The 24,300-nt window shown below is 42.9% G+C and overlaps 2 protein-coding genes across 4 annotated transcripts in view; one reads left to right on the top strand and one right to left on the bottom strand.

The window, feature by feature from the left end:
* The first annotated feature begins 1,234 nt into the window (after positions 1 to 1,234).
* On the top strand, positions 1,235 to 17,372 carry LOC135517880 (S-adenosylmethionine synthase-like). Of its 2 annotated transcripts, none has more exons than XM_064942557.1 (9): positions 1,235 to 1,554; positions 13,078 to 13,155; positions 13,379 to 13,501; positions 13,691 to 13,803; positions 13,933 to 14,076; positions 14,931 to 15,149; positions 15,333 to 15,515; positions 15,723 to 15,856; positions 16,042 to 17,372. In XM_064942557.1, exons 1-9 carry the CDS (start codon positions 1,464 to 1,466, stop codon positions 16,142 to 16,144), a joined length of 1,188 nt encoding a protein of 395 aa, XP_064798629.1. In that variant the 5' UTR covers positions 1,235 to 1,463; the 3' UTR covers positions 16,145 to 17,372. The 2 variants fall into 2 exon arrangements, with proteins under 2 accessions (XP_064798629.1, XP_064798630.1); XM_064942558.1 differs by having other exon boundaries at positions 13,415 to 13,501.
* A 184-nt stretch (positions 17,373 to 17,556) lies between these two features.
* The window catches only part of LOC135517882 (prosaposin-like), a 95,491-nt gene continuing 88,747 nt past the window's right edge, over positions 17,557 to 24,300 (bottom strand). For both annotated transcript variants that reach the window (XM_064942560.1, XM_064942559.1), the window contains exons 14-24: positions 22,527 to 22,582; positions 20,389 to 20,463; positions 19,779 to 19,904; positions 19,561 to 19,680; positions 19,373 to 19,441; positions 19,085 to 19,268; positions 18,837 to 18,979; positions 18,670 to 18,750; positions 18,431 to 18,541; positions 18,188 to 18,258; positions 17,557 to 18,101 (exon numbers count right to left, since the gene is read on the bottom strand). In XM_064942560.1, the coding sequence (XP_064798632.1) occupies positions 18,223 to 18,258; positions 18,431 to 18,541; positions 18,670 to 18,750; positions 18,837 to 18,979; positions 19,085 to 19,268; positions 19,373 to 19,441; positions 19,561 to 19,680; positions 19,779 to 19,904; positions 20,389 to 20,463; positions 22,527 to 22,582 (1,001 nt within the window). In that variant the 3' untranslated portion in view covers positions 17,557 to 18,101; positions 18,188 to 18,222. The remainder of the gene's footprint in view (positions 18,102 to 18,187; positions 18,259 to 18,430; positions 18,542 to 18,669; positions 18,751 to 18,836; positions 18,980 to 19,084; positions 19,269 to 19,372; positions 19,442 to 19,560; positions 19,681 to 19,778; positions 19,905 to 20,388; positions 20,464 to 22,526; positions 22,583 to 24,300) is intronic.

Here is a 24,300-nt window from a genome sequence, read left to right on the forward strand (position 1 = left end):
TTATATTTTTGTTTCATCAGACCAGAGGACATTTCTCCAAAAAGTGTGATTTTTGACCCCATGTGCAGTTGCAAACCGTAGTCTGGCTTTTTTTGTGGCGGTTTTGGAGCAGTGGCTTCTTCCTTGCTGAGCAGCCTTTCAGGTTATGTCGATATAGGACTCGTTTTACTGTGGGGTATAGATACTTTTGTACCTGTTTCCTCCAGCATCTTCACAAGGTCCTTTGCTGCTGTTCTGGGATTGATTTGCACTTTTCGCACCAAAGTACGTTAATCTCTAGGAGACAGACCGCGTCTCCTTCCTGAGCAGTATAACGGCTGCGTGGTCCCATGGTGTTTATACTTGCTTAATGTTGTTTGTACAAATGAATGTGGTACCTACCTGATTTATTTTGATTTTCCCTTGATGTCAAGCAAAGAGGCATTGAGTTTGAAGGTAGGCCTTGAAATACATCCACAGGTACACCTCCAATTGACTCAAATTATGTCAATTAGCCTATCAGAATCTTCTAAAGCCATGACATAATTTTATGGAATTTAGCATGTTGAATAGGCAAGAAGCTGGGTATGAACCAGTGGAGGCTGCTGAGGGGAGGACGGCTCATAATAATGGCTGGAAAAGAACGAATGGAATGGCATCAAACACATGGAAACCAGGATACCATTCCACTCATTCCGCTCCAGCCATTACCACGAGCCCATCCTCCCAGCAAAGGTGCCATCAACCTCCTGTGCTATTCAGGTCCCACTTGGTCGTAGGGAAGTCAAGTGCTTAATCTGGGCAAACAGGCTCAATCTTTGGCAGGGAATGGGACACTAGTAGTAAGGGGAGGCAATTGTATTGCATGCATCGGTCAGTATGAGATGTACTAAAGAGGACGTTGTGTGGAGTAGACTATGGTTTGTGAGTACAGGTTTGATTGCCACGTTGTGGATGATAGGGAGACATGAAACAGGTCTGTGTGATGAGTGTTTAGAGAAGGAAACGATGGAGCACGTGTTGATATTTGTGAATTGTATGATGTAGATCGGGAGCGACTGTGTAAAAAGGTTAGAGAGGCTGGATTGGGGTTTGGGTGGTGTAGTGGTGGAGGAAAGTGGTGTCTCGGAGCTTTATTTTACTTTCTTAGAGGAACATGATTAAAGAAGATAATTTTATGTAGTTAGGCTGTGACTGGCCTTACACTCCAGTAGGTGGTAGTGTATGCACCTTGAACGTTGAATGCGATCCGCCAACCCAATCCCGACGAAGAAGACGCAAGAAATAGGATAAATACCACCACCACCAATTTGTTTTTCCGAGAATACCGGCCAAATAACAAGTCTTCAGAGGCTAGTACTGATATTTTTTTTTTTTATTGGGAATTATAATTAATATCAGATAAATCATATTTTGTTAAACCACAGTTGACACATTTTAGGTAGCCAGCTAGTTATAACTCGGCAAATAACAATTCCTTTAAAATGAACCGGCAATTGAACGGTTTCCATAACTCGCTCATTGATGAAGACTGCTTTTTGTTCACCTCTGAATCTGTTGGAGAAGGTCATCCAGGTGAGTTTGCAATGCCTCCGTCTTATTTTAGCTAGCTCGGCAACGTTCGCTAGTTTCTATTTTTTGACACAAGGTCATGGCGTAGATTCAGTAACAACTACAGTAACGAAGTGCTAAAAAATGGGTGCCAGTCATTTTTACGAACACGCATAACGTTACTTAATATACTGTTTGTATAGCTCGCCAGCTAGTTAATTGACAATGTTTTCACATTTACTGATCTTTGGGACGGACGATGTTATGAATGGGGAACACGCGATAGGGTCAGGCCCATTTCTTTCCAGTTTATGTTCAGGCCACGCGGGATGCCTTTGCCATAGCATGTGGTGTCAAGCTAGCTAGCTAGTAGCCGATAATGCTAATCCAGAAAAGTAGGTCACTAAATTACTTGTCTGGATTGTTAAACCACCACTGATGTTAGGTGGCACGTTCGTTGAAAAACGGAACATGTATGCCATATTGTTTTTATATATTCGTTTCTTACAGTAAATGTGTTCGTACATTTGCCCGAGTCGAACACAGGTGTTATATCAATAGTGACACATTTCACGACTGCGCGTGATGAGTACAGTAGGTTGTTATCTGGTCACTGGGTTAACTGACCTCTCAAACGGTCAGTACTGTCCTTTATCTTAGTTCATTACAGTGCGGTTCAGTTGTCGGTGACATTTTGATTGGCAGCCGCGTAACATAATAACGCTGGTGTATTTACACGACAATATTGCTCCCTATTTAGGATATCCGTTAAAACGCATCATTTTGAACAATGTTAAAAACAATTATTGTGTAGATACTCTAAGAAAACCAATGGTCCAAACTGCATGTCTCTATCATAATCCATTTAAACGGTAATGGTTTTCTTAACCTTGTAGGATGGTTAAAATTATAGTGACTAAATCAGTGGAGGCCAACTAGAGAGAAGTGGTCAAAACTCTGGAAAACTGTCAGTGAGTCTGGATGCTGTGCAAGAATTAAGGATAAATTGACAGGTTTACGGCTGAACTAATCTTCTCTAATCTGGAGAACATAAACAAATATACAGATAACATAGATATTGATTTTGAGACGGCGCATGTAGTATTTTAGTATGTTTTTCACATTATGCACATGAAATTCATTTTTTTCTCTCACAAAAGCAAGCATATTTCTGTGAAATGTCAATGGAGCACAGAGTGTACCATTGACATTTAATTCAGTTTGTCATGTTATTTGTCTTTTTGCGACCGGCGGAACCAACTTTACTGCTGCACCACTCAGAAACCCGGTGCTTATTGTATGTATTAGGTTAACCATCTTAAATAAACAAATAATAATAAATAAATCATCTTAAATAAACATGCCCCATTCAAGAAATTTAGAACCAGGAACAGATATAGCCCTTGGTTCTCCCCAGACCTGACTGCCCTTAACCAACACAAAAACATCCTATGGCGTTCTGCATTAGCATTGAACAGCCCCCGTGATATGCAGCTGTTCAGGGAAGCTAGAAACCATTATACACAGGCAGTTAGAAAAGCCAAGGCTAGCTTTTTCAAGCAGAAATTTGCTTCCTGCAACACTAACTCAAAAAAGTTCTGGGACACTGTAAAGTCCATGGAGAATAAGAACACCTCCTCCCAGCTGCCCACTGCACTGAATATAGGAAACACTGTCACCACTGATAAATCCACCATAATTGAGAATTTCAATAAGCATTTTTCTACGGCTGGCCATGCTTTCCACCTGGCTACTCCTACCCCGGTCAACAGCACTGCACCCCCCACAGCAACTCGCCCAAGCCTTCCCCATTTCTCCTTCTCCCAAATCCGTTCAGCTGATGTTCTGAAAGAGCTGCAAAATCTGGACCCCTACAAATCAGCCGGGCTAGACAATCTGGACCCTTTCTAAAATGATCTGCCAAAATTGTTGCCACCCCTATTACTAGCCTGTTCAACCTCTCTTTCGTGTCGTCTGAGATCCCCAAAGATTGGAAAGCAGCTGCGGTCATCCCCCTCTTCAAAGGGGGGACACACTCTTGACCCAAACTGCTACAGACCTATATCTATCCTACCATGCCTTTCTAAGGTCTTCGAAAGCCAAGTCAACAAACAGATTACCGACCATTTCTCACCATACCTTCTCTGCTATGCAATCTGGTTTCAGAGCTGGTCATGGGTGCACCTCAGCCACACTCAAGGTCCTAAACGATATCTTAACCGCCATCAATAAGAAACATTACTGTGCAGCCGTGTTAATTGATCTGGCCAAGGCTTTCGACTCTGTCAATCACCACATCCTCATCAGCAGACTCGACAGCCTTGGTTTCTCAAATGATTGCCTCGCCTGGTTCACCAACTACTTCTCTGATAGAGTTCAGTGTGTCAAATCGGAGGGTCTGCTGTCCGGACATCTGGCAGTCTCTATGGGGGTGCCACAGGGTTCAATTCTTGGACCGACTCTCTTCTCTGTATACATCAATGAGCTCGCTCTTGCTGCTGGTGAGTCTCTGATCCACCTCTACGCAGACGACACCATTCTGTATACTTCTGTCCCTTCTTTGGACACTGTTAACAACCCTCCAGGCAAGCTTCAATGCCAATACAACTCTCCTTCCGTGGCCTCCAATTGCAGTTAAATACAAGTAAAACTAAATGCATGCTCTTCAACCGATCGCTACCCGCTCCTACCCGCCTGTCCAACATCACTACTCTGGACGGCTCTGATTTAGAATACGTGGACAACTACAAATACTTAGGTGTCTGGTTATACTGTAAACTCTCCTTCCAGACCCATATCAAATATCTCCAATCCAAAGTTAAATCTAGAATTGGCTTCCTATTTCGCAACACAGCATCCTTCACTCATGCTGCCAAACATACCCTTGTAAAACTGACCATCCTACCAATCCTCGACTTTGGCGATGTCATTTACAAAATAGCCTCCAATACCCTACTCAACAAATTGGATGCAGTCTATCACAGTGCAATCCGTTTTGTCACCAAAGCCCCATATACTACCCACCATTGCGACCTGTACGCTCTCGTTGGCTGGCCCTCGCTTCATACTCGTCGCCAAACCCACTGGCTCCATGTCATCTACAAGACCCTGCTAGGTAAAGTCCCCCTATATCTCAGCTCGCTGGTCACCATAGCATCTCCCACCTGTAGCACACGCTCCAGCAGGTATATCTCTCTAGTCACCCCCAAAACCAATTCTTTCTTTGGCCGCCTCTCCTTCCAGTTCTCTGCTGCCAATGACTGGAACGAACTACAAAAATTTGTGAAACTGGAAACACTTATCTCCCTCACTAGCTTTAAGCACCAGCTGTCAGAGCAGCTCACAGATTACTGCACCTGTACATAGCCCACCTATATTTTAGTCCAAACTACCTCTTTCCCTACTGTATTTAATTTGATTTTGCTCCTTTGCACCCCATTATTTTTATTTCTACTTTGCACATTCTTCCATTGCAAATCTACCATTCCAGTGTTTTACTAGCTATATTGTATTTACTTTGCCACCATGGCCTTTTTTTGCCTTTACCTCCCTTATCTCACCTCATTTGCTCACATCGTATATAGACTTGTTTATACTGTATTATTGACTGTATGTTTTTTTTGCTCCATGTGTAACTCTGTCGTTGTATGTGTCGAACTGCTTTGCTTTATCCTGGCCAGGTCGCAATTGTAAATGAGAACTTGTTCTCAACTTGCCTACCTGGTTAACTCTTGAAACTCTAGGGGCGCTATATCATTTTTGGATAAAAAGACGTGCCCGTTTTAAGCGCAATATTTTGTCACAAAAAGATGCTCGACTATGCATATAATTGGTAGCTTTGGAAAGAAAAAACTCTGACGTGTCCAGAACTGCAAAGATATTCTCTGTGCGTGCCCTAGAACGTGAGCTACAGGCAAAACCAAGATGAGACGGCATCCAGGAAACGAGCAGGATTTTTGAGGCTCCGTTTTCCATTGTCTCCTTATATGGCTGTGAATGCGAGAGGAATGAGTCTGCCCTTTCTGTCGTTTCCCCAAGGTGTCTGCAGCATTGTGACGTATTTGTAGGCATATCATTGGAAGATTGACCATAAGAGACCACATTTACCAGGTGTCCGCCCGGTGTCCTGCGCTGAAATTGGTGCGCAAAACTCAGCTGCAAGTATTTTTCCATGGAATTCAGAGAAGAAAGCATGCTTCCACGAACGATATATCAATGAAGAGATACGTGAAAAAACACCTTGAGGATTGATTCCAAACAACGTTTGCCATGTTTCGGTCGATATTATGGAGTTAATTCGGAAAAAGTTTGACGTTGTTGGTGACTGAATTTTCGGTTCATTTCGGTAGCCAAATGTGATGTACAAAATGGAGCGATTTCTCCTACACAACGATGCTTTCAGGAAAAACTGGACATTTGCTATGTAACTGAGAGTCTCCTCATTGAAAACATCCGAAGCTCTTCAAAGGTAAATTATTTTATTTATTTGGTTCTGGTTTTTGTGAAAATGTTGCGTGCTAAATGCTACTCAAAATGCTAAGCTAGCTTAGCATACTCAAATTAGTGAATTGCTATGGTTCAAAAGCATATTTTGAAAATTTGAGATGACAGTGTTAAGAAAAGGCTAAGCTTGAGAGTAGGCGCATTATTTTCATTTTATTTGCGATTTTCAGAAATCGTTAACATTGCGTTATGCTAATGAGCCTGAGGCTTTATTCACGATCCCGGATCTGGGATGGGGAGTTTCAAAAGGTGAAATAAAATAAATAAAAAATGAAATCGGACTTTTGGGATATAATTGTAATTAAATGTTGAGACCACATTGAATGATTTAGAACATGAAGAATCATATGTCTTGGTAGTGCCCACTGGGCAGTGGGGGTGGACAGTGGACACCCTACCCTATTGTATTGGGCTGCACAAAAACCCAATATAGTGGGAAGCCAGAAGTTTAAAACAGTTACATTTCAACTTACGTTAGTGGGAATTAAAACGAGAGGAATTTTATCCAAAATAACTCAAACGTATTATTAAAGTCGCTCTGCCACTTCCTGGTTGCTACTATTCTAATAGTTAGCCTAATTTCAGTTTGACAAAAAAAGCAAGTATAGTGAATCACTATACCATCTAAACCACTTACAATATGTTTGGTTATGGGAAATATTTTTATGTTAAGATGTTTGAAGCTTGTGTACATAACCAAAGCATAGAAATACAGGTCATTCGGAAGGTATTCACACCCTTTACCTTTTTCCACATTTTGTTATTCTTCAGCCTTATTCTAAAAGGTATACAATAGTTTTTTTCCCTCATCAATCTACACACACTACCCAATAATGACAAAGCAAACAGGTTTTTAGACATTTTAGCAAATTTATGAGAATCAAACAAACTTAGGCCTTATTTACATAAGTTTTCAGACCCTATACTCAGTACTTTGTTGAAGCACCTTTGCCAGCAATTATAGCTGCGAGGCTTCTTGGGTATGACGCTACAAGCTTGGTACACCTGTATTTGGGGAGTTTCTCCCGTTATTTTCTGCAGATCCTCTCAAGCTCTGTTAGGTTGGATAGGGAGCGTTGCTACACAGCTATTTTCAGGTATCTCCAGAGATTTTCGATCGGGTTCAAGTCCGGGCTCTGGCTGGGCAGCTCAAGGACATTTAGAGAGACTTGTCCCGAAGCCAATCCTGCTTTATCTTGGCTGTGTGCTTAGGGGAGTTGTCCTGTTGGAAGGTGAACCTTCGCCCCAGTCTAAGGTACTGAGCGTTCTGGAGCAGGTGTTTATTAAGGAGCTCTCTACATTTACTTATCCCTCGATCCTGACTCGTCTCCCAGTCCCTGCTGCTGAAAAACATCAAATCAAATTTTATTAGTCACATGTGCTGAATACAACAGGACCTTAGTGTAATGTTAACTTACGATCCCCTAACTAACAATGCAGTTTAAAAATATATGGATAAGATATAAAGTAACTAGTAATTTAAGAGCAGCAGTAAAATAACAATAGACTTAATACGAGGGGGGAACTGGTACAGAGTTGATGTGCGCGGGCACCGGTTGAGGTAATATGTACATGTAGGTAGACTTTAGAGGTTGATCGATTATGATTTTTCAACGCCGATACAGATTATTGAAGGGCCAAAAAAGCCGATACCGACTAGTCGTCCGATTTTATTTATATTTATTTGTAATAATGACAATACAACAATACTGAATAGAACACTTATTTTAACTTATTATAATGCACCAATAAAATCAATTTAGCCTCAAATAAATAATAAAACTTGTTCAATTTGGTTTAAATAATGCAAAAAAAGTGTTGGAGAAGAAAGTAAAAGAGCTTTTTTTACATGGCGCACGTTGCAAACGTTTAAGTTCCTTGCTCAGAACATGAGTACATATGAAAGTTGGTGGTTCCTTTTAACATGAGACTTCAATATTCAAAGGTAACAGGTTTTCGGTTGTAGTTAATATAGTATTTATAGGACTATTTCTCTCTATACCATTTGTATTTCATATACCTTTGACTATTGGATGTTCTTATAGGCACTTTAGTATTGCCAGTGTAACAGTATAGCTTCTGTCCCTCTCTTCGCCCCTACCTGGGCTCGAACCAGGAACACATTGACAACAGCCACACGAGAAGCAGCGTTACCCATAACTCCACAAAAGCCGCGGCCCTTGTAGCGCAAGAGGAATAACTACTCCAAGTGTCAGAGCGAGTGATGTTTGAAATGCTATTAGCGCACACCCAGCTAACTAGCTAGCCATTTCACATTGGTCACACCAGTCATTAGGCTGATAGGCTTGAAGTCATAAACAGAGCTGTGCTTGTGAAGAGCTGCTGGCAAAACGCACGAAAGTTGCGGTTTGAATGAGTGATTACGAGCCTGCTGCTGCTCAGTCAGACTGCTCTATCAAATCAGACTTAATTGTAACATAATAACACACAGAAATATGGACCTTCATTAATATGGTCGAATCCGGAAACTATCATCTCAAACAAAACGTTAATTATTTCAGTGAAATGCAGAACCGTTCGGTATTTTATCACACGGGTGGCATCCCTAAGTCTAAATATTCTTGTTACATTGCACAACCTTCAATGTTGTGTCATAATTATGTATAATTCTGGCAAATTAGTTCGCAATGAGCCAGGCAGCCCAAACTGTTGCATATACCCTGGCTCTGCGTGCAATGAACGCAAGAGAAATGACACAATTTCACCTGGTTAATATTGCCTGCTAACCTGGATTAGTAGTTATAACTAGTGATTATGATTGTTTTTTTTATAAGATAAGTTTAATGCTAGCTAGCAACTTACCTTGGCTTCTACTGCATTCGCGTAACAGGCAGGCTCCTCGTGGAGTGCATGTGGTTGGAGCGTTGGACTAGATTGGATCCCCTGAGCTGACAAGGCGAAAATCTGTCGCTCTGCCCCTGAACAGGGCAGTTAGCCCACTGTTCCTAGGCCGCCATTGAAAATAAGAATGTGTTCTTAACTGACTTGCCTAGTTAAATAAAGGCATTTAAAAAAAATAAAAAAAAATAAATGGAAACCGGCGCCCAAAAATACAGATTTCTGATTCTTATGAAAACTTGAAATCGGCCCTAATTAATCGGCCATTCCGATTTAATCGGTAGAGTTTTTAAAGTGACTATGCGTAGTTGATAACAGACTGGCAGCGGTGCAAAGGGGGGGTGGCAATGCAAATAGTCTGGGTAGCAATTTGAGTAGGTGTTCAGGAGTTTTATTGCTTGAGGGTAGAAGCTGTTTAGAAGCCTCTTGGCCCTCGACTTGGTGCTCCGGTACTGCTTGCCGTGTGGCAGCAGAGAGAACAGTCTGACTAGAGTGGCTGGGGTCCTTGACAATTTTTATGGCCTTCCTCTGACACTGCTATACCAGGCAGTGATGCAACCAGTCAAGATGCTCTCGGTGGTGCAGCTGTAGAATCTTTTGAGGATCTGAGGACCCATGCCAAATCTTTTCAGTCTCCTGGGGGGGGGGGGTAGGTTTTTGTCGTGCCCTCTAAACAACTGTCTTGCTGTTCTTGGACCATGTTAGTGTTGGTGATGTGGACACCAAGGAACTTAGCTCTCAACCTGCTCCACTGCAGCCCCATTGATGAGAATGGGGTGTACTCTGTCTACTTTTTCCAGTAGTCCACAATCATCTCCTTTATCTTGATCACGTTGAGGTAGAGGTTGTTGTCCTGGACCACATGACCAGGTCTCTGACCTCCCTATAGGCTGTCTCGTCGTTGTCGGTGATCAGACCTACCACTGTTGTCATCGGCAAACTTAATGATGGTGTTGGAGTTGTGCCTCCCCATGCAGTCATGAGTGTACAGGAGGGGACTGAGCACACACCCTTGAGGTGCCCCTGTGTTGAGGATCAGTGTGGTGGATGTGTTACCTACCCTTACCACCTGAGGGTGGCCCATTGAAGTCCAGGATCCAGTTGCAGGGGGAGTTGTTTAGTCCCAGGGTCCTTAGCTTGTTGATGAGCTTTGAGGGCACTATGGGGTTGAACCCTGAGCTGTAGTCAATGAATAGCATTCTCACATAGGTGTTCCTTTTTATCCAGGTGGGAAAGGGCAGTGTGGAGTGCAATAGAGATTGTCATCTGTGGATCTTTTGGGGCAGTATGCAAATTGGAGTGGGGTCTAGGGTTTCTGGGGTAATGGTGTTGATGTGAGAACAGCATACTGCTGCCACCACCATGCTTCATTGTTAGGGATGGTGCAAGGTTTCCTCCAGATGTGAAGCTTGGCTTTCAAGCAAATTAGTTCAATCTTGTTTCTCATGGGCAGTCCTTTAGGTGCCATTTGGCAAACTCCAAATGGACTGTCATGTGCCTTTTACTGAGGAGTGGGTGTCTGTCTGGCCACTTTACCATAAAGGCCTGATTGGTGGAGTGCTGCAGAGATTGTCCTTCTGGAAGGTTCTTCCATCTCCACAGAGGAATGCTGGAGCTCTGTCAGTGACCATCGGGTTCATGGTCACCTCCCTGACCAAGGCCCTTTTCCCCCAATTGCTCAGTTTGTCCGGGTGGCCAGTTCTTGGAAGTGTCTTGGTGGTTCCAAACTTTTTGTTTAAGATTGTTGGAGGCCCCTGTGTTCTTGTACCTTCAAAGCTGCAGAAATATTTTGGTACCCTTCCTCAGATCTGTGCCTACACAGTCCCGGAGCTCTGCGGACATTTCTTTGAACCCATGGCTTGGTTTTTTGCTCTGACTGTCAACTGTGGGACCTTGTATAGAGAGGTGTGCCTTTCCAAATCATGACCAATCAATGGGTTTTACCACAGGTTTACTCCAATCAAATTGTAGAAACATCTCAAGCATGATCAATGGAAACAAGATGCACCTGAGCTCAATTTCAAGTCTCATAGCAAATGGTTTGAGTACTTAGGTGAACGAGGATTTTTTTGAAATATTTTTTTTGAAACTTGTTTTCGCATTTTTGTCTTTGCTAATGATGTCAGTCCACTAAATTTACATTTGCATTACAGTAGCTAACCAGGTGTTCTGGCTACAGCTGTCCAGTACAAGTTTAAGTGCCGTGCTCACTCCACATATGGGGGAGGAGGACCGCTTCATTGCAGATGATTATCTAGGCTTATCTCCATTCTTAATATAGGCCTAGGGCTCTTCTCCAGGGACTGCAGTGCAACTGTGGGCAGCCTGTCGCATGTACCTTTTGGCACAAGAAACTGCTTTGAGAAAGCGGTCACTGTGGCAACGATACATCGCACATGATAATCCAGTAAATTGAAGTCAACACAGTGCTGGTGTTGAGGTCTTGTAGAGGCTTGATCCAATAACTGCACCTGTCTCGCTGCAGGCCAGGGTGTGAATGTATTGCTGTTAGGAATGTGGCAACTGTAGTACTTTGCAGCGGTCGCTCATACAGTGCATTCGGAAAGTATTGACGCCTTCCCTATTTTGTTACTTCAGAGCCGTAATCTAAAATTGATTATTTAATTGTTTCTCGTCAATCTACACACAATACCCCATAATGACATAGAGAAAATGGGTTGAGAAATTACTGCAAAAGTATGAAGAAAAACAAGTATTCACACCCTTTGCTATGAGACTTGAGATTGAGCTCGGGTGCATTGTTTCCATTGATCATCCTTGATTTTTCTACAACTTGGAGTCCACCTGTGGTAAATTGGATATGATTTGGAAAGGCACAGACCTGTCTATATAAAGTCCCACATTTGACAGTGCATGTCAGCGCAAAAACCAAGCCACGAGGTCAAAGGAATTGTCTAGAGCTCTGAGACAGGATTGTGTTTAGGCACATCTGGGGAAGAGTACTACAGAGATTTGGCAGCATTGACGGTACCCAAGAACACAGTGGCCTCCATTCTTAAACAGAAGCAGTTTAGAACCACCAAGACTCTTCCTAGAGCTGGCTGCCCGGCCAAGCTGAGCAAACTGGGGAGAAGGGCTTTGGTTAGGGAGGTGAATCTGATGGTCACTGACAGCTCCTGAAATCCTCTGTGTAGCTGGTTGTCCTTCTGAAAGGTTCTTCCATCTCTGCAGGCCTCCACCAATCAGGCCTTTATGGTAGAGTGACCAGACAGAAGCCACTCTTCACTAAAAGGCAATGACCGCCTGTTTGGAGTTTGCCAAAAGGCAACTGAAGGGCTCTGACCATGACAAACAAAATTCTCTTGTCTGATGAAACCAATATTGACCTTTTTGGCCTGAATGCTAAGTGTCACGTCTGCAGGTAACTTGGCACCATCCCTACAGTGAAGCATGGTGGCAGCATCCTGCTATGTGGATGTTTTTCAGCGGTAGGGACTGGGAGACTTGTCAGGATTGAGAGAATGATGAACGGAGCAAAGTAGAGATCCTTGATGAAAACCTGCTCCAGAGTGCTCTGGACCTCCGACTGATGACAATGACCCTAAGCACACAGCCAAGACAACGCAGGAGTGACTTCGGGGCAAGACTCTGACTGTCCTTGAGTGGCCCAGCCAGAGCCCGGACTTGAACCCGATCGAACATCTCTGGAGAGACCTGAAAATAGGTGTGCAATGACACTCCCCATCCAACCTGACATAGCTTGATCTGCAGAGAAGAATGGGAGAAACTCCCCAAATACAGGTGTGCCAAGCTTGTAGCGTCATACCCAACAAGACTTGCTGCTGCAATCGCTGCCAAAGGTGCTTCAACAAAGTACTGAGTGGTCTGAGTACTTCTGTAAATTTGATTTCTGTTTTTTTTTTACTAAAATGTCTAAACCTGTTTTTGCTTTGTCATTATGGGGTATTGGGTGTCGATTGAGAGGAGGAAAAACAATTTAATCCATTTTAGAGTACGGCTGTAATGTAACAATGTGGGAAATGTCAAGAGGTCTGAATACTTTCCGAATGCACTGTATACTTGGCTGCGGAGTCTGGCTTGTGTTGCAAGTTTGGTCCATACGGGTCTTGGTTTTGCAGGCATAACCTGTCTGGGGAATTGTTTAGCAGGTTATTATTTTGCTACAGGATACACTCCATAACTCTTGTTTCTCTTGTTTGACAGATAAGCTTTGTGACCAGATCAGCGATGCTGTGCTTGATGCACATCTCAAGCAGGACCCTGATGCCAAAGTGGCATGTGGTAAGGATCAATCACATCTATAAACAAAGAAAATGTTTCTATAGGTTTGTCCATGTTGCACTGTCTGATGCTGTAACATGCCTTTACTTTTGCCCCTCCCCCATCCTAGTTAGCTAATGCACACGTTTACCTTAGTCTCACCCACTTTCCTTCACTTGATTTCCCTCCATCTGTCCCCAGTCTTTTCCTCACGTGCTTTCTCTTTCTGTCTGCACCTTTTCAGAGACTGTGGCTAAGACTGGGATGATTCTGTTGGCAGGGGAGGTCACCTCCAGGGCCAACGTAGATTACCAGAAGGTCGTCAGGGACACTATCAAGCACATTGGCTATGATGACTCATCCAAGGGTATTATGGCAAATTTGCTCTAATTTCATTGAATTGAATACATGGTTTTAAGAAGTCACAGGGTTAGCTTTGGCAAAGATATACAGACCGTAATGAAATACATGGTTTTAAGAAGTCACAGGGTTAGCTTTGGCAAAGATATACAGACCGTAAGTAACACTGAGGTTTGACTCTATTGACTTCCTATAGGCTTTGACTATAAGACCTGCAACGTCCTTGTGGCCCTGGAGCAGCAATCCCCTGACATCGCTCAGGGTGTTCACCTGGACCGCAAAGAGGAGGATGTGGGGGCTGGAGACCAGGTTAGAAGGCTCTTGTCATTGACCGTTTGTGAGTCAGTGACTAATCGACTGGACCTCGTGCTCAACTGCATATCAGTTTTTATGGTTTTAGTCTCCACACCAAGTGCTTAACTGTGTTTTGCGTTACAGGGTCTGATGTTTGGTTATGCCACTGATGAGACTGAGGAGTGTATGCCACTCACCATCGTCCTCGCCCACAAGCTCAATGCCAAGATGGCTGAACTGCGCCGCAACGGAACCCTGCCCTGGCTTAGACCAGACTCCAAAACTCAGGTTAGATTCAGCACCGCAGTCTATACACCAAGAACGGCAGGGATTGACATTTTAAAATTCAAAATCAAATAGCAAAATTGTCCTTGGTGTATGACCTTCTTAAAGCAATTATATATAGCTTAGTAGAACCCCCTGCCTAGACTGTTTAGTGCCAAAAATAAGGTTCCATTTAGTGAATTTGTTGTTCAATGTTTTGGTATGGGCTAATAGCAATAAGGCCATAAATAGTTTTTCATCAAATCATTTTTTTAAAAAAAATTTTTAATAAAAAAAATAAAGGAGTCTTACAATTCTAAATCAAATAGCAAAATGATCCTTGGTATAGCCTTAACCATTCCATATAGCTTAGTAGTACCCCCACCGCTCCTGGTTTAGACTCTTATGGGTTAAGGTCTGAAATGCACTCACCAATTGGGCAAGGCGGGTGTATTTCTTTGGTTGCCAGAAGATTGTTCACTTGGTGAGAAAAGGACATCTATTTATAAAAAAATATATAAATAAAAATCTGTCCGTACACGGGTGGAACCAGGAAACAGTCTAGTGGAATTCTTTGCATTTTGGTTGTAATCAAGTAAAAAAAAATATATCTCCTGACCAATGGGGCAAATGAGCAGGCTCAACTTAAGACAACCCCTCGGGTCACTTGCCCCGGGTGATAGGGCAACCCTTTACGGCTATGTTCACACAACAATTCATGGAAATTCCTTGTCCAGAAGTATGTTATAAAGCAGTCCTTTCAGGCACACTTGAGGCACAGCTATCTCCACTTGTATGCAGATATCCTCGTGCCTTACCTTGTAAGACATGTTTGTACACTTTGAATTACATTTCATACCTCGTCTCCCCCTCTCTAGGTGACTGTTCAGTACAGGCAGGACCGTGGGGCCATGCTTCCAGTGCGTGTGCACACTGTCGTGGTGTCTGTGCAGCACGACGAGGTCATTTGCCTGGATGAGATGCGCGACGCGCTGAAAGAGCAGGTTGTGAAGGCAGTGGTGCCCACCGTGTACCTGGACGACGACACCATCTACCACCTGCAGCCCAGCGGCCGCTTCGTCATCGGAGGTCCTCAGGTGAGATATATTCTAGACCCATAGACAATGTACAGGAAGAAAAAAATATATCCTTAGAGATGTGATTAAGTAGGTACATTATCTGTCAGATTTTAAAAAGTAGGCACACTTATCAACACAAGATACAGACACTTCCAAGGCTGTCCTGGGCTACTTGGCTTACTCTTCTTCTCCTGTTCACAGGGTGATGCTGGCCTGACAGGACGTAAGATCATTGTGGACACCTACGGAGGCTGGGGGGCCCACGGTGGAGGGGCCTTCTCTGGGAAAGACTACACTAAGGTGGACCGCTCTGCTGCCTACGCTGCCCGCTGGGTGGCCAAGTCCCTGGTGAAGGCTGAGCTCTGCAAGCGTGTACTGGTCCAGGTGAGGAATGAGCTAATGGCTGATACCTAACGGTTTGCCTTTTGTTTTGTTGTCTTCAGCTTGTGGAGTCAGGTTTTGAATGCTATGAGTCATTCACTTTCTAGCTGTTATGCATTGCAATGAGATGAAAAGTAAAGGTAGCATATGTTATAATTACCTGTCATGTAAATCTTGATCCTGTTTGTTAATAAGTGGCTGTGTTGTCAGGTAGCCTATGCCATTGGAGTGGCTCATCCCCTGTCCATCTCCATCTTCCACTATGGGACTTCCCAGAAGAGCGAGAGGGAGCTGCTGGACATTGTCAAGAAGAACTTTGACCTCCGCCCTGGTGTCATTGTCAGGTAGTGTGGAACAATGGTTGTCGCCGGCAACACTTGTCAGCAAGGGGTCCCATGGGGTCAAAGCTGGTTCTCGTTGGTGGAGGGGTTCTACATTTAAATGGTGATGTTACACAGCTTGTTTTGCCCTCTGGTAATCTATGCATTTATTTATTTACCCAACACCTTACTGTGTTTCTCTGTTCCAGGGAGCTGGACCTGAAAAAGCCTGTCTACCAGCGGACTGCTGCCTATGGCCATTTTGGGCGGGAGGCCTTCCCTTGGGAGGTCCCCAAAAAGCTCAAATACTGAACCCCAACCTTCCCACCCAGAGCTGTAGGTGTACTACAGAAAAACCAACACACTCTGGGAGGGAAGAATGCCTCCCCCCCCCCCCAAAACGCTATCTACTCCCTTATTGAAAAATGTTACACCTCTGTCCCCTCTTTACCCACTTGAAATTGCTTGCACACTCCTTGAATTCCATTTCCCTGTCTTTCCCTCTGACTGTTCTGTAGTGATTTGACTTCACAGAAATATATTCTCACCCTAGCCTGTCTACCCATATCTTTAGCTAATCCACTCCCTGTACTCCATGTCATGTGCCAAGGAGTGGAATGTTAGCTAAAGACTACCCCTTCCCTCCTCTCTTCATTGGGTCAAATAAGTCATGGCACATTTAGGGTTGAAGATTGCTAGGAGTAATTGGGCAGTTGGGATGCAACTCTTGTCCCCCTTAGCTATTATTATAAACATTGAAAACTTTTTGCCATTTTGTTAGACGTAACCAAAAATGTAATTGGTGAAGAGGAACGTGATTTTGGTAAAATATGGTACCTTGTTTGGAAGTGTAATCCCTTCAGACCATGTTTTCTGATGTGTTACAGAGAAGTCAGAAGCTGCTAATGACCTCTGGCTTGTTGGGATGTACCTTCCATGTCTCTAGTTCTCTCTCGTTCTTTGTCACTTGAAGATGTAATGTGAGGCACTCCCCCTCTTTAGACTGTGGTTACAGAGAAACTCAGCTTGTCACTCCTGATGAGGGGCTGTCTTTAGCCTGGTTCCTGAAGTGTTCTACAGAAAAACTTTGGATTGCGGCCACAAGGTGGTGCTCTAAGCATTCGCCAGTGTTATTTATATTTCAGCGACAAGGGTTTGTGAGATGACTGACCTCCCAGAAGTAAAACAAATGTAATATTTTTGTTCCCATAGGCCCACAGATGGAAGCAAAAGTCTGGCTGGTGTTGTACAGAGAAACCGGCCTTGTTTACAATGCTCTCTGGGTCTGTGTGGACTGGGTCTTTCTTATTTTCTCTACTTTCTTGTCAGTCTGGTTACTGAAGGTGAAAAAGTGCCTTTTCTAGTCTTTTCCCACCGTCACCACCCAAACCCTTCCTATTGCTACCATCCCCAACCCATCACATGTGATATAGCCTGTCTCTTGACCCTGAAACACCCCTTCCCTTTTCTCAAACGTTCCATTTCCAAAAGACTTGAAACGCTGTCCCACGTGGGAAGTCTGAATAAAAGTCTATTCTGACATTATGTACGCAAGTGTCTTTTTTTTCTTGTCAACATGCTACTCTTGCAGCACTAACGTCCATGGGCACTGTAACAAAGAAGCAACTGAATTGGGAGAGGTATGAGGACAATGTCATGTACAGTGTTTGGAATGCACTGCACCATTTAGACAAAAGGGTCAGTCGCTGTAAAGGAAACTTGTTTTTATTATTTGAGTAAATTGATAGTTGTTTAGCTTTGATCACACCTTATTTTTAACATTTCAGTAACAAGGAGAATGGGCATGAACACTAATATATTTGAGAAGGATTTTATGACTACATGTACAGCTAAAATCGCAAGCATACACGTTGCAAGTCAGTAGTTCTTCATATCGTTGGTGTGTCAACACCTCAGCCCTAGTTTAATCTAATCATTTCCCCAGTACCTTTTCTAGGCCACCTTTACAGCAAATATAAAGAATGTCTAGTTTCAATATCTTGATTGTGTTCTCTTGAGAAATCCCCAGCCCTAGGAATTCATTGACTTGCTTTGTGGAGTTCATACAGAGTCTGTGTACAGCAGATAAAAGGACAAAAGAGCTTTATAAAATATCATTGGCAAAATACTCCGTGCAATCAATGTCCATGTCTGCAGGACATGTTCTCTGATATTGACACAGTAAATATCAAGTTTTTACAATTTGATGTTGAAAGCTTTGGGATCATTCATCGTAGCAAAGGCTGCAGGCTCTCTAAATCTTGTCAGTCTGAAAAGAGAGGTGACTCACATTTACCTGAGTTGCGTGTCGCAACCAGTTTTCTGAAACAAATATTGTATGTCAAGTCAACTTACCGTCCACTTTGTGAGGAGGTGCTGGGTGAAGGTTCTTACTTCCACAAAAACTTCTGGCAGAAGGACACTGTCTGCATGAGACAAATTGTATACCAAGATTTAAACACCTTTGTTCTGTTAAGAAATCAGTACTATACTTTTTGTATTTTATATTGTGTAATGTATGTAGTGAAAAAGAGACCTTAGTCTCAATGGGACTCCCTGCTAAAAGAAAGGTCAAATAAAACTGTTTGGTGGCCTTACCCCGCATTCCAGGGCAGTCTTGAGGTCTCTGCACCTGTAGCTGGTGCCCAGAATGCATGGGTCCTCTCTCTGTTCTCCTGCCTCTCTCACTCCCCCACACAGACCCACCCTCTGAGAAACAAATGTCTCCAGTTACTCTCACAGCAACTTACAGTAAATCCCCAACCCATAGAAATGTGGATTTAAGTGACTTTCATTTTATGTTACAGTATGTAGTTGAGTGACTAAATATGACACACCTCACACACATTAAGGGCAGACTCTGGTTTACCCAGAACCCCCTTAAGCTGGTGGCCATGGAGCTTGGTGAAGCCGTCACACTGAAAAGAGAGAAATAAGACATGAGCCCAGAGGCTTCTATAAGGCGTGAGATGAGGGGTGATGTAGACCAGGGGGCAGGGCTGACCTTGGGGAGGGTATTGGGGTGGAGCTGGCAGACAGAGCCCAGGAAGGAGGTGGTTTGGGGCTCTGAAGCATTGGAGCCCAGCTGTAGATGAGTCAAAACCGCCAGGGTCAGACAGGAATCACAGTCAGACAGAGGAGCACTCTCTAAGAGAGAGAAAGTCATTTCAAAACGAGGAAATGGATAGAGAAAGTGACTAGGGTGGTGGTGCAGGGCAGGAGAGATTAACGATGAAGTGGTAATGAACTCACCACTGACAAGCGTCTCCATGCCATGACAGACTTGGATGAGGGTGCAGATGGCCTCAGGGTTGATGTAGCTCAGGAGCATGTCCATCAGCATCTTACCATACTTCTCTATCAGGTTCTCACACTGATCTCTGTAAGATGAGGGCAGAATGCCACACACCTTCCCCAGCATATCAATCACAGCCATCTGGGAGGGGAAACCAATACAGGGCATGTGTGTGTTAGTGTGTGCACACGCGCATGCCTTAAATGGAATCACTACAGTAATTGTATTTCTAAGGCATGCCTTACTTTTGGCAGCATATTCTTCAGTATCTTGATGAGATAAACGCAGAAGGTACATTGTGGTGAGAACTGCACCTGGTAGACAGAAAGAAAACAAGATGAAGACAGACACAGGTTCAAACAGACAAAAACAGTCAGCAGGACACAGACTAGGTCAGAGAGAGAGAGCATTCTTCTTGTTCTTTCTGTCTCACCTTTGTCATTGTCATGGATGACTTCAGAGTGTCTTGAATGTGATTGGTCAGCAGGTCATGCTGCTGGTCCTCTGACTGGGAGTCACACAGTCCCAACACAGAGCACACCTGAGCTGGTTTCTGTGGGAGAGGAGAGAAGCTTAATTTAGGCTCATTCAGTCAGAATTATTTGAAAAAGTACAAACCAGGATCTTTCTCAACCTCCCACTAACACTTACGGCGAAGCTGGTCAAGAAGGCGAAGGACAGTGGGAGGTTCTTATCCACCTGCTCCCGGCACAGTTTAGGTGCTGCAGGACCTGGCATGTGGTCACACAGTTTCTCCAGCTCGGTCCTGATCTTGGTCTGGAAGAGTGGCAGAAGTTGAGAAAGATCCTGAAATCACTTTGAGATGCATTAAGTATATTTATTGTGTTTTGTAATCATTAACACGTATTAAAGAAAGTATCAAAAGGCTACAGTAAAATATTTAGTTTCTTTTCATGTTTAGATAGAAAACAGGGTGTCTCTAATTCCACAGCAGTGCAGAACAGAAACGCACACATACTGTACCACTTCTAGTGTAGAATGAGGGTTTGAGATGGCCGTTATAGGGGTGTTACAGGTGAAAACCATATCAGGGACTGAAAGTGTGTTTCCTTCTGGTTTGCTCAAAAGAATCCTCAATACTCTATCCTCAACCTTACTTCCACAACCAGGAACAAAAACTGAACCAGGTGAATGGACATCATAATGCAAATAGTAGTGATCTGATGGGTTATGGGTGGATATGGGTGTTTTTATGAATTATTAAATGTATGGTTCAGTGGTGTTCTGCTGATATATTCACCTGCATGTCTGGATTGGAGAGAAGGGCTGTAAGGAGTTCAATTATTTGGGCACAGTCCTGGCAACTGTCCCATTTCTGAGCGGAGGAGAGGAAAAGAGAAGAATGCTAACACAAAGTTGTGGTGGGATACTGAGGAAAATACCCCCATTTATTCTACTCAGTATATAAGTGGACATTTATATTATTCCTGAAAATGTACCGCCTGAAAAGCAGTGCTTGATTTTGTGTTCGTGTTGCAAAACATTTCCCTGTCTTTTATAAACGGACTGTTTTCTACCTTATTCTTTTACAAGAATACAGAAATGAAATTGGAATATACACATATGGAATCATGTAGTAACCAAAAAAGTGTTAAACAATTCTTTATATCTTTATACAAACATTTTAGATTCTTCAAAGGAGCCACCCTTTGCCTTGATGACAGCTTTGCACATTCTTGGTATTCTCTCAACCAGCTTCACCCGGAATGCGTTTCCAACCGTCTTGAAGGACTTCCCACATATGCTGAGCTGTTGGCTGCTTTTCCTTCACTCTGCTGTCCAACTCACGGTGAACCGTCTCAATTGGGTTAAGGTCGGGTGATTGTTGAGGCCAGGTCATCTGATGCACCACTTTAGCACTCTCCTTCTTGGTCAAATAGCCCTTACACAGCCTGGAGGGGTCATTACACAGCCTGGAGGTGTCATTACACAGCCTGGAGGTGTCATTACACAGCCTGGAGGTGTGATGGGTACTTGTCCTCTTGAAAAAACAAATTATAGTCCCACTTAGCGCAAGCCAGATGGGATGGCGTATCGCTGCAGAATGTTGTGGTAGCCATGCTGGTTAAGTGTGCCTTGAATCCTAAATAAATCACTGACAGTGTCACCAGCAAAGCACCCCCACACCATCACACCTACTCTTCCATGCTTCACGGTGGGAACCACACATGTGGAGATCATCCGTTCAACTAGTCTGCGTCTCACAAAGACACAGCGGTTGGAAGCAAAAATCTCAAATTTGGACTCATCAGACCAAAGGACAAATTTCCACCAGACGAATGTCCATTGATCATTTTTCTTGGTCCAAGCAAGTCTCTTCTTTTTTGTTGGTGGTGTCCTTTAGTAGTGGTTTCTTTGCAGCAATTTGACCATGAAGGCCTGATTCACGCAGTCACCTCTGAACAGTTGATGATGTGTCTGTTACTTCAACTCTGTGAAGCATTTATTTGGGCTGCAATTTCTGAGACTGGTAACTCTAATGAACTTATCCTCTGCAGCATTAGGTAACTCTGGGTTTTCCTTTCCTGTGGTGGTCCTCATGAGAGCAAGTTTCATCATAGTGCTTGATGGTTTTTGCGACTGCACAAGTTTTTTCAATTTTCCGGATTGACTGACCTTCATGTCTTAAAGTAATGATGGACTGTCATTTCTCTTTGCTTATTTGAGCTGTTCTTGCCATAATATGGACTTGGTCTTTTGCCAATTAAGACTATCTTCTGTATACCAACACTACCTTGTCACAACACAAGTGATTGGCTCAAACGTACTAACAAGGAAAGAAATTGCCTACAAATGAACTTTTAACAAGTCACGTCTGTTAATTTAAACACATTCCAGGTGACTACCTCATGAAGCTGGTTGAGAGAATTCTAAGACTGTCCAAAGCTCTCATTAAGGCAAAGGGTGGCTCCTTTGAATAATCTAAAATATATTTGTTCAAAACTTTTTTGGTTACTACATGATTCCATATGTGCTATTTCATAGTTTTGATGTCTTCACTATTATTCTACAATGTAGAAAATAGCACAAATAAAGCAAAAACCTGGAATGAGTAGGTGTGTCCAAACTTTTGACTGGTACTGTATATTTCTTGAATTATATTTCTTGAATTATATGTATATACAAGTACCCATATATATATTTGCAGCTGGTAATTTTCTCCCAGTAATACACATTTCTGTTTTTTCTCTCTATATTTGTTAGCTTTCTGCTTGCCAGTTGGTTGTTAGTACAGTAGGCAGCACAATATGTTGCATACACACAATATGTTGCATACACACAACATGATGTATACACACAATATGTTGCATACACTAAGGCTATATGTTGGGGGTTAAATGGGGGGAATCATTGTTCCAAAATAACAATAGTTCTTACGTTCAGCTTGTCCCAGGCGTTTTGTGTTTCCTCCCCAGTGACAACCCTCGCCAGAGCTGTGGAAATATTAAAAGATTGTTAAATAATTGAGCACTCCATTTATGGTTCTAAAAGTCTCATGAACAAGATTACACATTTTAATTACATTTGTAATTTAATTGAAACATTAACTTATATGTCAATAATGTCCATTGAATAAAAAATACTATAACATCACATTCATAGAGTAAACAACCTAAAATGTGTACAATTGTATAGCGGACTCATACCTGTGGTCTGGTAAGCAATTAAGACAACGAATACAAGCTTGAAAAATGCCATCATAAGTCAGTCTCTCCCTTAAAGACTCTACTTGAAAAATGAATACCCTCTCAACGTAGAACTGGAGTATAGACAGGGTCCACCTGCCACATAAAGCCCTCCCCAATCAGAGCTTGACAGAAAAGTGTGATAAGCTTTTTGTATTCTCTTTGGTATTGCGGAACTGAGTTGTACAAACGTAATGTTGGTCCCAATTCAACAGAAGATGTAATTTTAGTATGTGGATCCTCTAACAAAACTAATTTACAACTAGACATCCCTGACTGAATGCTTGAAAGTGTTAGGTTCTAAATGAACCTATTAAATCTCATGGACAACTTAAAACTTATACCAAGTTTATTCACCCATTGTGTGAATACAGCTGCAAAAGACAAAAACATATTTCCACCAGTGGTAATATATATACCCCGATTTGGGTGGTCTCCTCCTTTTCTCTCAACATTACATCTTTATTGCTTGGCAGGAAGCTAAGTGATATGGGCAATAAACTGTTCCTTCTCCCTTAATATGTACCCCCTTCCTCACTAATCCACAGCTCTCCACACTTATCAGTGCCTGCCAACATATGATCATCTGCACTCAGTATCTACACTCAGTACATTCCAAGTTTAATTGCCTCTACCATATACATTCTTCCAACAAATAACCATTCACTTCTGGTGTAGACCCTCTTAACTCGCCACAGGTTAATGAGAAGGGTGTGCTTGAAAGGATGCACATAACTCTGCAATGGTGGGTTGTATTAGAGAGAGAGTCTTAAAAATCATTTTCCACACACAGTCTGTGCCTGTATTTAGTTTTCATGCTAATGGGGGCCGAGAATCCACTCTCACATAGGTACTGGTTGGAAAGGGCATCAGTGTCTTAACAGCGCGATTTGCCAAGGCAGGATACTCTGAGCGCATTCCAATTCAGAAATTTGGCAGTGGATTCTGATTAAATTCCATTTTCACAGAACTGCTTATTGTAATTTCGATGAGGCTCTCTTGTTCAGATATCGGTAAGTGGACTGGAGGCAGGGCATGAAAGGGATAACGAATCCAGTGGTATGTGTCATCCGTTTCAGGAAAGTACCTGCGTAATTGCGCGCCCAACTCACTCAGGTTCTTCGCTATATCACATTTGACATTGTCTGTAAACTTGAGTTCATTTGCACACAAAAAAATCATACAATGATGGAAAGACCTGTGTGTTGTCCTTGTTAATGCAGACAGAGAAGAGCTCCAACTTCTTAGTCATAGCCTCAATTTTGGCCCGCACTTTGAATATAGTTGCAGAGAGTCCCTGTAATCCTAGATTCAGATCATTCAGGCGAGAAAAAACATCACCCAGATAGGCCAGTCGTGTTTTTGAATAAATGGTGCTCGGTGGCTTGTATGCGAAGCAGTAATTGTTTCATAACATCTCCTGCCATGTCACTGATGCGTCGTGAAACAGTGTTGTTTGATGAAGT

This window comes from Oncorhynchus masou, chromosome 28, assembly GCF_036934945.1.
Source record: "Oncorhynchus masou masou isolate Uvic2021 chromosome 28, UVic_Omas_1.1, whole genome shotgun sequence".
Taxonomy (NCBI): Eukaryota; Metazoa; Chordata; class Actinopteri; order Salmoniformes; family Salmonidae; genus Oncorhynchus; species Oncorhynchus masou.

What these genes read in the sequence shown, in the direction of transcription:
- LOC135517880 (XM_064942557.1), top strand. Translation starts at nt 1,464, where the DNA reads ATGAACCGGCAATTGAACGGTTTCCATAACTCGCTCATTGATGAAGAC. An exon ending in TGATGCCAAAGTGGCATGTG is followed by an intron (nt 13,156 to 13,378) that starts GTAAGGATCAAT and finishes GCACCTTTTCAG; the next exon opens with AGACTGTGGCTAAGACTGGG. An exon ending in TCGTCATCGGAGGTCCTCAG is followed by an intron (nt 15,150 to 15,332) that starts GTGAGATATATT and finishes TCCTGTTCACAG; the next exon opens with GGTGATGCTGGCCTGACAGG.